The sequence below is a fragment of the Sinocyclocheilus grahami genome, unplaced genomic scaffold (assembly GCF_001515645.1).
Source record: "Sinocyclocheilus grahami isolate Dianchi unplaced genomic scaffold, SAMN03320097.WGS_v1.1 scaffold205.1, whole genome shotgun sequence".
Taxonomy (NCBI): domain Eukaryota; kingdom Metazoa; phylum Chordata; class Actinopteri; order Cypriniformes; family Cyprinidae; genus Sinocyclocheilus; species Sinocyclocheilus grahami.
The window spans coordinates 267,050-281,259 of record NW_015505384.1 but is presented as its reverse complement, the minus strand read 5'-3'; the positions used below and the strand labels follow the sequence as shown (position 1 = coordinate 281,259).

General features: G+C 37.4%; 1 protein-coding gene across 1 annotated transcript; it reads left to right on the top strand.

The window, feature by feature from the left end:
* The first annotated feature begins 384 nt into the window (after positions 1-384).
* LOC107595589 (proline-rich transmembrane protein 1-like) lies at positions 385-9,076 on the top strand. Its single transcript, XM_016286036.1, has 4 exons — positions 385-681; positions 3,864-4,222; positions 5,376-5,567; positions 7,361-9,076. The coding sequence occupies exons 1-4, from the start codon at positions 663-665 to the stop codon at positions 7,535-7,537; spliced, it is 747 nt and encodes a 248-aa protein (XP_016141522.1). The 5' UTR covers positions 385-662; the 3' UTR covers positions 7,538-9,076.
* The last annotated feature ends 5,134 nt before the right edge of the window (positions 9,077-14,210 follow it).

Here is a 14,210-nt window from a genome sequence, read left to right as displayed (position 1 = left end):
CTTAAAAAAAAAAAAAAAATTAAGCTGCATACAAACCAAAGTACCATACTACAGTTAAAGATACTATGGTAAACCCATCTTTAATATGGTATCTCCTTCAAAAAATGTGTGATTGTAATAATTTAATGTCAGTATGCCAAGATACCACAGTTTTATTGTAACAGTAACGATGGTAGTTTATCGGAAACTATAGTTACCATGGGAACCATATTATTCGGCGTTCTTAAGTTCTTTTTCTGTTTCTTAATCTCTGCCTCTTAAATTCTTCTCGTAAATACACTTCATTAGTTTTAGTATTCTTGAAACTATGTTAACATGTGATATGTGCGACATGGACGCTGTCTCTTTAAGACGCTCTGGTTAGTTCAGTGTAACTAGATGCGTTAGTTGAAACCTGTTCTGCTGCTGCTGCTGATGCTGCTCTGGATGCTGGCGTGGAAAACAGCAGCAAAAGACATCCAGTCGCTTTTACGCCCAGATAACCCAGCCTTCACACAGCATACATCAGGATTGCCATCTGAAGATGCGTTATAATTAGCCTGGAGAAATCATCGGCATCGTCTGCTGTGATCCGACACAAAAAGACAGACGCACTGGTTGGATTTGGGTTTTTATTACTGGAGGGACAACCCGAACATCGTCGAAACGGATAAATAAACGCGATGTCGTCGGAAAAACACGGTAAAAATGTCTATTTTTGTATTTGGTCATTCATGCAGCTGGACGACTTATTTAAATCAAAGGTATTTATTATAAAACGACTGAGAGACGATGACATGTTAAAGCGAATTATACGACCATTCGTGAATTTTATTGTTTCAGTGTTCATCCTTATTTCATCTGTATATAGTCATATATTCAGACTGTGTGTCAAATCCTAGTAAGCTGCCTACCTAGGCATCAAAAGCGCGTGAGGTCTACAGTCGCGTGCTGCAGCTTTGCCTGTGATAACCACATGCTGCGCGTTTTGGGCATTATATGCGCCTTTCGAAGAAATACATCTAGCAGATGATCCCCATAAACGCTGTCTGTGCAGGCAGCTCGCTAGTATTTGAGACACAGCCGTCGTGTTCGTTATTCTCTCGGATATAGTGTCGTGTTTAACATATAGGCTACATTATAAACGGCTGTGTGGAGTTTCATCAAATGAGAGAATACATGCACGTTGAAGGATGTGGTTTGAATGCTGTTGTATGAAGCCCTATTTCAGGCTTCAGGTCCCTTGGGTCCGTGATTCATCGCGCTGTGCGATGGAGGGCCCTAAATCACTTGAAATTATAGCGTGATTTTCTGAAATAACACGGGTATGGTTTGCATAAAAGAACCTTTTGGATTAGCCTATCAGTACTTTTTCTTATGATTTAAAAAAAAAAAACATTATTTCAGTGTAATGAGTCAGTGTCTTGCAATCTTATAAAAGCCACACTCTAAAAAATGCACTGGGTTAAATACAACCCAGTGCTGGGTAAAATAGGGACAAACCCAGCAATTGGGTTGTTTTGACCCAGCGGTTGGGTTACTACCCAGAAGGTTGGGTTAAACATTTAACATTTAGCCTAACCACTGGGTCAGCCCAATTGCTGGGGTTGTCCCTGTTTTACCCAGCACTGGGTTGTATTTAACCCAGCATTTTTTAGAGTGCATGCTCATCTCTTTGTCAACCCATTTAGACAAATATTTAAAGTATATTCATTGTTTAATATACCAAATCTGCAGGATGTTAGAAAAGAAAAGAGGACGCAAATAGACAAGGTTATGCTCAGAAAATGATGCATTTAGTATGTATCCCTGTGTCTTTCTTTTTTCCCACTTAAAACTAATTAAATATGAATTGCAGTGCCTGAAACCCCTCTATACCATCCTGAACTCTATATATTCTGCTGAAGGAGTACAGTCGTTTACACATAGAAACACACACTGAACTCTCTGGGGTGACACAAGCTGGTGTAAATCTCATAATAACAATAGCATAATAAATAATAGCGTGCATAGGTCAGGTTAAAAATTCCATTCATTTTCTCCGTAGGGAAATTGATTTGAACTAAACCTTTAAAGACAGAACTGCTGTGCGCTCTGAGGTTGTTAATCAATGGTATATGCTGTTGTTGAGACCATCAGTTATTATTTTAACTTATGTTTTTATAAGCAGAATGCCAGGTGAAAAAACTACTTTTCCCACAATTCAGCAAAAAGCTCCACCAATCAGAGCGTCCCGGTGAACAAATCACCTCAAAATATCTCTGCAGGGAGCTCTCAGAATACTTAAAGGGGTCATGAACTGCCTTTTCAAATTATTTTGTACTGTTCTCTGAAGTCCACTTATAATGTTATCAAGATTTTAACGTCAAAAACCATCATCATTTAGAAGTAATAGGCTATTTTCTGTCCTGTTTTGACCCCCTCATCGGAGCGCTCTGTTTGAATAGGCGTGGAGGATTGTAGACTCAGAAGTAAACGCCCACTGATATGATTGGCTAACAGCTGTGTATGTTTGACAGCCTACATGCTTCATAGATGGACGCTGTTTTTAGACTAACGAGAAAGTTTTGAGTTTTGAAACTTACTGGATGTTTTAATAGTACAATGACCTCTTACATGTCAAAAGATCAAGGGAATTTTGATTTCTCAGTTCATGACCCCTTTAAATATTTGTATGTATGTATATATGCATATATATGCTTAAAGGATTAGATCACCCAAAAATGAAAATTCTGTCATTAATTACTCACCCTCGTGTTGTTCCAAACCCGTAAGACCTTCGTTCATCTTCGGAACACAATTTAAGATATTTTTGATTAAATCTGAGGGCTCCCTGACCCTCCCATAGACAGCAAGGTAACTACCACGTTCAAGGTCCAGGAAAGTACCAAGATGATCGACAAAGTAGTCCGTGTGACATCAGTGGTTCAGCTGTAAAGTTACGAAGCTTTACATCACGCAGGATCTGGGTCAGCGCCTGCGCCGCCACACGCTCGCGTCATGGTACTGTCGTGAACGCACGTCCAAAGTGACGCAGTAGAGACGAAAATGTGGAATAAAGTCGTTATTTTTGTTTTCTTTGCGCAAAAAAGTATTCTCGTAGCTTCGTAACTTTACAGTTGAACCACTGATGTCACACGGACTACTTTGTCGATCATCTTGGTACTTTTCTGGACCTTGAACGTGGTAGTTACCTTGCTGTCTATGGGAGGGTCACAGAGCCCTCAGATTTCATCAAAACTATCTTAAATTGTGTTCCGAAGATGAACGAAGGTCTTACGGGTTTGGAACAACACGAGGGTGAGTAATTAATGACAGAATTTTCATTTTTGGGTGAACTAACCCTTTAAATTAAAAAAGATATGCTTAAATGCTTATATATGCTTTAAATTGATGTCACATTTAGAAAGAACAAGAGGCAATGAAGTTGAAGAGGCAATTGAAGTTTTCCAAATGTCTTGCTTTTTGCTTTTATCAATGTCTTAAGGCCCATTCACGTCAAGAACGATAACTATATAAAGATAACTATAACTATAAAAATATTTGCATCCACGCCACCGGATTATAACATTTATTATAAGCACAAGCTGCAGTTTTGTCGCCTGATGCATTAAATGCTTTGAGATTTTTAAAGTCGGGTGGATTCTGATTGGCTGTCAATGTTTTTATCGTTCATCAGCTTGAAAGAATCGTCCTGCTAGTGATTCCATTTAAATCATTCTTCTGTGCTACCTTCATAGCTGCCGTGTGAACTTCTCTATTTTCAAAGAATTAGACATTTATCTTTATGGTTATAGTTAGCATCCTTGGTGTGAACAGGCCTTTGCTCTTATGAATAATTGTCTTTATTTGTGATTTATGACTGTGGATCTGTCATGGCTCAGGATTGGAGGAGGCAGCGGGGAGGCAGTCCATGTCTCAGCCGATGATGCAGATGGCTCCGCCTCCCTACCTCTCCACCCAGGACCCCAACATGCCCCCACATCCTCCTCCACCCGGCTGTGCCCCGCAGCCCAATTACCCCCCTCCCCCTCCTCCTCCTGGATCAGAGGGGTACCTGCAGGAAACCCAGTTCCACTGTGGCACCCTTGGGCCCCAGGGGGCTCCAAACGGATACCCGGTGCAGACGCACGGACCAGTAGGCACTGTCCCTCATCCCCCAGTGGGCTATTTACATCCAGGATACCCCCTTCAGCTGCAGCCATGCACGGCCTACGTGCCCGTCTATCCCATAGGCACAGGGGTGAGTGGGCATTCATTTAATTGCACAGGATAATCCAGAAGTATATAGCATGAGAGCGGGATACAACATACTACATACTACTGTAGTTAAACATAGGGAGATGAGTGGTTCTGTTAATGGTATGTATTTTTATGTTATTTTTTGAGTGTTATTTTAATAGCCATAGGCTGGCTCTTTAAATAAAATATGCAGCTACTCTTATGCTTAAAAGATTATGTGAAATGTGATGCGATTCCCGTGCATCCCTGGAGAACAAATACCTTCCCAAGATGGAAATATACCAGCGGAGATGATATGCATGATATATCCGGACTATAACTCTTATCTGCTAATATTAGTGCATTTTGAAAACGTATTAGTAAAACCTCAACATTTTTTGGCTGATATTGGATATTTCATATAAATGTTTAATAGATATTTTCCTTTTAGATTTAGATTCCAGTAAAATGTCATGGTTCTCTATACCAATTTTTGTACCATAGCAAAAACTAATTCAGCTCCAAATAAATGATTTAAGCTTAGGGCTACAATTTATTTAAAAAAATTAATTGTGATTATTTTGTCATATATTGCTATTCTGTTTTGAACTGCATTCTGAACTGCGATATGTTAATAATAAAAAATGTGGTAATTAAAAAGAAAACGAAATATATTACTATCGTAAAAATAAAATTGTACGGTAAAGTAGTTATAATAATAATTATGTTTTACACTACAATAGTAATGTTATAATACTAATAGTTATGTGTTAATTTCTTCACTTTCAAGTGTTAAACCTTCAAGCTTTTATTTTGGCGGAAAACTGGTGTTTAGTTGACAGCATGTTTAGAAAGGTTTCTCATTACAAATCTTGTGAAAGGCTGAAAACGTTTGTCCACAAAAATATTGGTAATTATGCGGGAAAACAATTTCCTAAAATTTCCTAAAATGAGTTTATTTCGATTAATTGTGCAGCCCTATTTCACTTCATGTGCTGCTAAAGAAACAAAAATTGTGATTGTCAAAAATGTAAGAAATGTACAAATTTTCAAGGAAATAATGCCTGTCCAGTATTGTAATGTCATGTCCAGTAAAAATATAGGAATTATGCACCTGAATTGTGCACCAGTTTCTGTAAGCTGAATGGCCTTTCCTGTGTGTTTCTTTTCCTCAGACGCAGCCTTACATGCCCAACGGTGCACCTCATCCAGGTGTTTCCCCCGGCCAGATGGCCATGCATATGCCAAACGGCATTGCTCTGATGGAGTCTCGTCGTCCTCCTCACGACTATCTGCCCATCGCCGTCCTCACCACCGTCTGCTGCTTCTGGCCCACAGGAATAATCGCCATCATCAAAGCCGTGCAGGTAACTGAGCCCAGGCCGAGCTCTGATGCTCTGATGCCAGCAGGGCTGAGATATGAATCAGCTCATGGATATCATTTCTGTTTCATGCTTGCTGTTCACACACTTCTAAGAACTACTAAGAACTAAACACATGATTATAAAACCATTAGGTAAATGGTTGCATTTCAATGTGGAATATGATCTATGTGTACAAATTATCTACACACAATTAGACTTTTTACATCAATCAATTTAATTGAATTAAAATTTCAGACTTAAGGCTTGTTCACACCGGGACGAATATCGGGCGCGATTATCGCCGACGTTTAACGCCTCGTGACTAAACAAAGGGCGCCAATGTGAGTGTGCACACCGACGCACAAAACGCGAGGCGTAAAAGCGTAATTTTTTTTTAAACGCCTCAGGCTCATTTTTTTGGTTTGATGTGCCGCGCTAAAAACTGGCCGACCAATGAGATTGGTGCTTTTGTTCACGTGCCTGGAGCTGCTGAAGTTACAGTAAAACACGACTTGGTGGCACTCAAGCACAAAACGGTCTTGCCGAGCACACATTTATACCTAATGACGAAGAGGACGTAAGTAGACCAAGAAAATGCATCGAGGCAAGATGAATGTAGAGCTGCTGGTCTCATTGGTGTCTGAACACAAAGGGCTTTATGACAAATGCGACAGCGACTACAAAAATCTCGATAAGAGGGAGTTGTTATAGAGAGGAATTGCAGATCAAATAGGATTCGATGTGTACTGGGGTATTTCTGTTTTTCATTAAGCGCCATCTAATATCAGGGAGTGAATTTGCACGTTCACTCGGCTCATCGCCTGCGAAAATCGCTTGGGTATGAACACAAAAGACGCGTCGAAAAACGTCGCCGATAATCGTCCCGGAGTGTACGAGGCTTTAGTGTGAACAAGTGTTTTATCTACTTGTTCTAGATTCTTTTTTTACAAAAATAGGATTTTATTTTATTTTTATTTAATAGGATTTTATTTTATTTATTTGTTTAGTGGTTGTTTTATAAATAATTTACATTCAGTATTCAGAATTTCATTCAGTTTGGTTGTTTTGACATCAAACAACTTAATTTAATGTACTAATTTAATTTCACACTTGCTTTGAACAGGCATTTTATTCATTTTTTCTAGATATCAACTGAATAGGATTTTTAAGTGATATGTGTTTAGCGGTAGCATTTCAAGTTGACAAACGATTCACACAGTTTTGTTCAGTTATGTTTTTTTAGCATTAAACAATTTAATAATTTCATTTCATCTAATTCCAGATTTGGCATGAACAGGTATTTTTTCTAAATTTTTTCTAGATATCTGCTAAATAGGATCGTTTATCATTTGTTTAGTGGTTGCATTTTGGTGTTACATTGTCTATCTAAGTTTACAAACAATTTACACAGAATTAAAAAATGTTTAGAATTTTTGAAGTTAACCTCCTTTAATAATTTAATTTCAGACTTGGTGTTCGTTCAATTACATTTTTGTAGCATCAATTTCATTTAATGATTTAATTCAATTAAATTTTAGACTTAGTGTGAACAGGTATTTTATCAATTTATTATAGTTATCTAGTAAATAGAATATTTTTGTCCTATTTGTTTTTAGTGGCTGCATTTCAGTGTGACATTGTATTATTTAAGTTTACAATGATTTACACAGAATTCTGTTCAATTAGGGTTTTTCTTAGCATCAAACTATTTAATTTAATTTAATTCAGATTTGGTGTGAACAGGTATTTTATCTATTTTTCCTAGATATCTACTAAATAGGAATCTGTTTGTTCAGGTGCGTACCGCTGTGGCTCGAGGCGACATGGTTACAGCAGAGATCGCCTCGCGCGAGGCCCGTAACTTCTCCTTCATCAGTCTGGCGGTGGGAATCGCCTCCATCGTGCTCTGCACCATCCTTACCGTTGTGGTTATCATCGCCTCTCAGCACCATGATGACGACTGGGAGCCCTAGAGAGCACAGCGCGGGACACACCTCCCCATCCTGACCCCAGGCCATCATTCCAGTCGGTATTCTGCTTTTCTGTCACACAGCACAGTTCTGATGGCTCAAGCCACCACAACCTAATCTGCAGTCGAAAATACGCTTTTACAGTCATTTGCCCATGTATTAGTTACAAGATAGATCGACGGTATGGTAAATCCGAGTGTGGGGAACACGGAGCATCTAGCTTGTAAGCGTGTAAGCTCACACTCACATTAACCTACCTGAACACTTCCTGTTTCTCCGAAACTAAAGCCTGGGTTAGATCAGTAGTCCGAAATATAGTGTACTAAAGACTTGAGTCATGTCAGGTGTTATCGTTTGCTTTTAGAATTTGCCCAAAATATTACTTTTTAAAAGAAACACACAATTATTGCAGGTACAAAATTTTGGTATAATTGTGTTTTTTGATGTTCAAAACATTCCATGTATTATTTTTGCCATTTATCTGTTTAGAAAGATACTATACTTCTTTGCAGGTTAACTTGACAAATTCAAACGCTGAAAGTGTGGATAAATTGTGTTTTCTATTCACTAGGTATTGAAAAGTGTAAAATAATGTATTGAATAATTCGAAAGACTAATAGACTATTGAAATAAGTTTCAATATAGTAGAACTGGAATTTTACATTTTATGTTGTGTAGATCAGAAGAGTGTATATCAGTATTGATTACTCAGTGGTTTCTATTCTGAAACCCAAGGCCAGAAATCTACTCTATGGAGTACACAAACACAGATGCAGATGCAGCTGGTCTGTTGTACATATTTAAAGCAAGTGATGCACCAAAACCCAAATTAAAGATTTCATTTAGCTGAAAACCGAAACAGAAAACAAAGCTTGGGTATTTGAACTCAGTATGTCATTCTGGGTGTTGTGTTCATACAGCAGATGATAAACCAGTCATAGTAAAAGTCTTTGGCAATGAGCCTCCTCTCAATATTTTAGCTGAATAAATTTTACATTTTGCTGCTTTAGCATCATTTCTGGTTTACCTGTTTGTCCATTGTATCTTATACAACAGACAAACACACGTTGTGTGCACAAAGTAGACGCTGACATAGTCGATACGTGCCATCAGAAAAGTTTCAGTCAATGATTTCAACCGCTGAAATCTTTTTTTTTTTTTTGGGATTGCCAAAATTTGTGTCATTATGTGATGCTGCAGCTGCAGCGTTTACTTTTTGCACAAATAGTGGTGCAAAATGGAATTGCAGTCTGTTCGTTTGAGAAGCCCTAAATAGAAACACTGGCTTAATCAACAGCTTAACCAGCAACATGTTTTAGTGCCATTAGCTTTAAGTTTTGTCATTGCTGTGGCTACTCCAGGGGGCGGCAGAGTTACTCTTAATATTAAAGGCGCAGTAAGGGATTTTTGCCAAACGATGTTGATATTTGAACGCACCAAAACAAACACGCCCATACCCCAACAGAACCTCGCCCCTATTTTGATAACTCCGCCCCACACGAACGTACACAACCCTGGCAGCGACAATGGTGGAATCTGCTATGCCTGCCGAAAGGGATTTTTGCCAAACGATGTTGATATTTGAACGCACCAAAACAAACACGCCCATACCCCAACAGAACCTCGCCCCTATTTTGATAACTCCGCCCCACACGAACGTACACAACCCTGGCAGCGACAGTGGTGGAATCTGCTATGCCTGCCGGCCGCAGCATATCCAAGCAAAAGCCAACACAGAAAAGTTGTGTGAAAAAGCAAAATCAACGTAACTCACCTATCAAGAAGAAACAAAGCAACCTTGGCATCTGATTCCCTTCCGCTCCTTGAGTTTCTCCACCACTGGAAAGCTGCTCCGATATTTATGTGGGTCCTACCTCTTGCATGATCGTAACCCTTCTTTTTAATGTTTTATTCCTCCAAAATTGTCCTCTTTTTTTATATCTGCCATCTCTTGCTATCTATAGTCGATCTGCTAATATCTGTCCTGTGCACTCACTGGGCGCTCTCTTCTCTTTATCATTACTAGACACGCCCCTTACTGCTGATTGGCTGCAAGTTTGTTTTGGGACTCGGTCCGACACTGTGGTCAAAAGCGTTTTTCAAAAATCTCTTAGCGCACCTTTAATGCCACTTAATTGGATGTGGTATTAGGGGCCATTCACACAGAATCAATTTTTGCATTCCAAAGCTCTGCTTTTTCATTGTTTTTCTATGTAAACATGTGCTAGACGGTTATGTTTGACGTTTGCATCTCGCGTCTATTGCAGCATCTCGCGCTGCAATAAAGTTTAAATCATAAAGTTTTTTTATTTATTTTTTTGCTCCGTTGCACCCCACGTTTTAAACCGCAAACTCAACGTTCTGTGTGAATGGCCACTTATTGTGGTAGCAATTTAACCAGTTTAACCAACTTGAACTGACTCAACTTGAACGGATTCTCAACAAACTGACCCCAGAAGAAGACAAATTACGCTATTGTATAGCACCCCTTGTGGCAACACTGAGAATGCAACGTGTATTTGCGTATCATTATGAATTGCTGACAAATTTACAATGCGGCAACATGTGAAAATAGCTAAGCGTTTGTGTTCATGTACTTGCGTAGAGTAACTCTTGGGCCTAAGTGTTCCAAAGTGTCTTGTTGCAAACCGGTCTTGAATCGATCCAGTTCAGAGGTGTTGAAAGAATGTATTCTAGGGTGAAATTATTACTTCATTACAGACTTTTGTAAATTGGCTCTTCATTGAAAGAAGACATGAGATTTGTGTGTTGTGAATTAGTGTGTTATTTATTGTTTCAACTAAATTATTCATTTGTGTATTATAATTCTATATTTATTGAAATATGTAATCATAGGTCTAACTGTTGTGCTGAAATATTTGGTTATCTTTAATAGATAACAGTCAATCATCACAGATGATTGCTCAGCTGGCATATTTTGATGAAGCATGTGATAATATGCACTTTTATGCTCCGTAAGCAAGTAGCTAGTTTGTCTCACTTCTTTGTAGATGAGAGTGTAACTTGCTTCAAGTTCTGACCTCATTGAAACTCCTCACATGCTGCTGTCAGTTAGCTGTAAACACATTTAGCACAATGGCTTGGGTGAACAAAAAGAATCAAACAATCCTAGAGTGTTCTTAAAAAATGTATCATATTAAAACATGGATGCAGTGTTTCAGATTTTTATTTTAGGTCTCCAGTATGTGAATTAATCTCTTACTGCTTTAAAAAAAAAAAAAATGTACATCCACTGACTGTATAATCTGTCAAACTCTTTATTTTTAAGCAAGAGTTCACCCAAAAATGAAAGGTCTGTCATGTTGATCCAAAAACCTTTATGACTTGCATTCTTTATGGAGCATAAAAGGAGAAATCTACCAAAATTCTGTTATTTCTATAATGGAAGTGAAAAGTGAATGGGGACCTTGGAAGATCTGGAATTAAATGCCCAAATTGTGTGGACTCTTTTTTTTTCTTTTTCTCGATAGCCCCAGTCCCCATTTGCTGCTCTTCATTGAAAGAAGACATGAGATTTGTGTGTTGTGAATTAGTGTGTTATTTATTGTTTCAACTAAATTATTCATTTGTGTATTATAATTCTATATTTATTGAAATATGTAATCATAGGTCTAACTGTTGTGCTGAAATATTTGGTTATCTTTAATAGATAACAGTCAATCATCACAGATGATTGCTCAGCTGGCATATTTTGATGAAGCATGTGATAATATGCACTTTTATGCTCCGTAAGCAAGTAGCTAGTTTGTCTCACTTCTTTGTAGATGAGAGTGTAACTTGCTTCAAGTTCTGACCTCATTGAAACTCCTCACATGCTGCTGTCAGTTAGCTGTAAACACATTTAGCACAATGGTTTGGGTGAACAAAAAGAATCAAACAATCCTAGAGTGTTCTTAAAAAATGTATCATATTAAAACATGGATGCAGTGTTTCAGATTTTTATTTTAGGTCTCCAGTATGTGAATTAATCTCTTACTGCTTTAAAAAAAAAAAAAATTACATCCACTGACTGTATAATCTGTCAAACTCTTTATTTTTAAGCAAGAGTTCACCCAAAAATTAAAGGTCTGTCATGTTGATCCAAAAACCTTTATGACTTGCATTCTTTATGGAGCATAAAAGGAGAAATCTACCAAAATTCTGTTATTTCTATAATGGAAGTGAAAAGTGAATGGGGACCTTGGAAGATCTGGAATTAAATGCCCAAATTGTGTGGACTCTTTTTTTTTTCTTTTTCTCGATAGCCCCAGTCCCCATTTGCTTTCATTGTATGGAAAAGAGCAGCCTGGGTTTGCTAAATTTCTTCTGTTGTGTTCCATGGAAGAAATAGTCATAAAGATTTAGAAAAACATGAACGTAAAATTAATGCCATAATTTTCATTTTTGGATCGATTCAGTGGATGATCTTTTCATTTATGTATAAAGCTTTAGGATTTCTACATTTCAGGCTTGACAGTGGTGCCGAGAGTAAAATGTGCTTCATTGTTTCAGTGAAATACCAGAAAGAGAACCGTCGATTTTGATAAACAAATGTGAAAGACGGGAGAAAATCATCTTTTGCGTCCATTTTGAGCACTTACTTTCTGTGCTCTTCTGCTATGTCACTCAGTTTTAAGTATTTATTTTGCCTGTGAAATTTCAACTGTCATATCGGTCTTTTCCTGCTCTCTTTAATCGATTTCTCGATCTATTTTTGAACAAATGGCTTGCAGCATATTGCAAGTGTTACACTGAACTGTTTGTTGAAGGACTTCTGATGTATTGTTTATACCTGTTAGAGGTGTGACTGCACATGTTCACGTTTATATGGGCTACGTCGAAAAATATGACCCTCACTTTCTAACTAAGAGAGCATATTTCAACAGAAATCCTGTCTGTTAATAAGACATTATTATTATTTTGGTGTTTTAAAGTTGTGCAAACACTGTACAGTTGATGTGAACCTCGCTCCTGTTTATAATTTGCCCAGCAATATGCTTTTTCACACAGTTGTGATATAAAGCATATGCTTTATTGTTATAAACACGGCCAATGAGATCTGATTGCCTATAGTTACTGCACACGGTTTCTCTAAGCTTGTAAATGCGATAGGTTTATTCAAAAAGCCGCAAGCTCGCTTGTGTTTGTGTGCTTTTAGAGGTTTACTCTGTGGTGAATCTCACAAAAACCTGTCAAGAACATATTTCACCTCAAGGCAGCAGAAAGAAATATATTTTTCATAAATAAAATGAAGCTTATTTACTTATTCTTTTTTGCATAACTTTGATTGCAATTAAACATTTTTCCCTAAATTATCATTATACCGTGATCACAAAAGAACTGTGTTTTTATTAGAAGAGTAAAACATCCAGATGTTTTTTCAGACTTAAAAATTATGATTATTTAAAATAATGGCAAAAGGACTTCATTTTCTTTATTCAAAAAAAAGAACAGGTTTTTCTTTCCTTTGATTTTGGACGTGAATTGTGACTCAGACTTGTTTTCGTGAGATTTGCCCTCTTAATGAGACCAAGCATTGATTTGCTGTGTATGAATCCAGTGATTTGAATTAAAGAGGAACACCTGGTTGTGCAAGAATCGATTGTGTTGCGTTTTCTCTGCCTCTCGCTCATGTTTGGCCTTTCTCTTTATCTCAGAGGTGCTATTTATAGTTGCGCTGTTTTTTCCTCTCTATCTCTGAATCTTTTTCCCTTGTGTCACTGGAGCTAGTGTATCTCCACATCACATAACTGATAAACTGATAGGGGGGCGCCAGTGCCTCTCATTTACATATTGTATCTATTACGTGGTGTACAGTAATGGCCGTGGTGCTACAGCTCTTCTCAATCTGTGAGGGCATCTGTCACTCTGCGGAGAAGATAGCTATCAGAAAGAATCAGCATGACCATGCCTGGCTGCACAGGACAAAAAAATAGAATAGAATAGGAATGATAGAATATTACAATAGAAGAGTGAGAGCTAAATGAGAATATACTCTTATTTCACCTCATTTAAGTAGTATTTTTATTCTGATATGCCAGTTGTCCTAGATTAATTCTGACACCTAGTGTTGTGGATGTATTCAGTTACCGATGCCAAATGCACTTTTTGCAATCAGCCATGATTAATTTATTCATTTATTCCATGAATGAAACTGTCCAATAGCAGATGGGTTACAGAGAAAAAGTGAGTAATATTTCATCTTAACAATAACTGTGGAACACACACTATTTATTCACTCGTACACTTATTTATCTAACACTCATACTCCGCCTACACCTCAAATTTGCACATAATATTCAGTACCTGTACATACAAAACTGTCATTTTTATTTTGAGTTTTTCCCATTATTCTCAAATGCTCTTTAGATACTCTGATGGATATATCAGATTATACTCTTGATAGATTAGAAGTATAGTCATTGTATTACATTACTGTGATACAGTGTTTTTCTATTTCATAATGGTTCTGAAAAGTGTTGTTTATTTTGTTTTTGTTAACTGAAAAGCTGAAAAATTTATCTTTTTGATGAAAACTTAAATGAAATTTTGCAAGTGCTAAAAGTACTAAAACGAATATACATGAATTGGCAATGAACATTGGTTTATTCATAAATATATTATTATGTTATTAAATATGAATATTATGAATATTTGTCATTCATTGTCCTTATAC

Bases quoted from the DNA above. Each gene is read 5' to 3' on its own strand.
- LOC107595589 (XM_016286036.1), top strand. The intron at 4,223-5,375 runs GTGAGTGGGCAT...TCTTTTCCTCAG, and splicing joins TCTATCCCATAGGCACAGGG to ACGCAGCCTTACATGCCCAA. The intron at 5,568-7,360 runs GTAACTGAGCCC...CTGTTTGTTCAG, and splicing joins CCATCATCAAAGCCGTGCAG to GTGCGTACCGCTGTGGCTCG.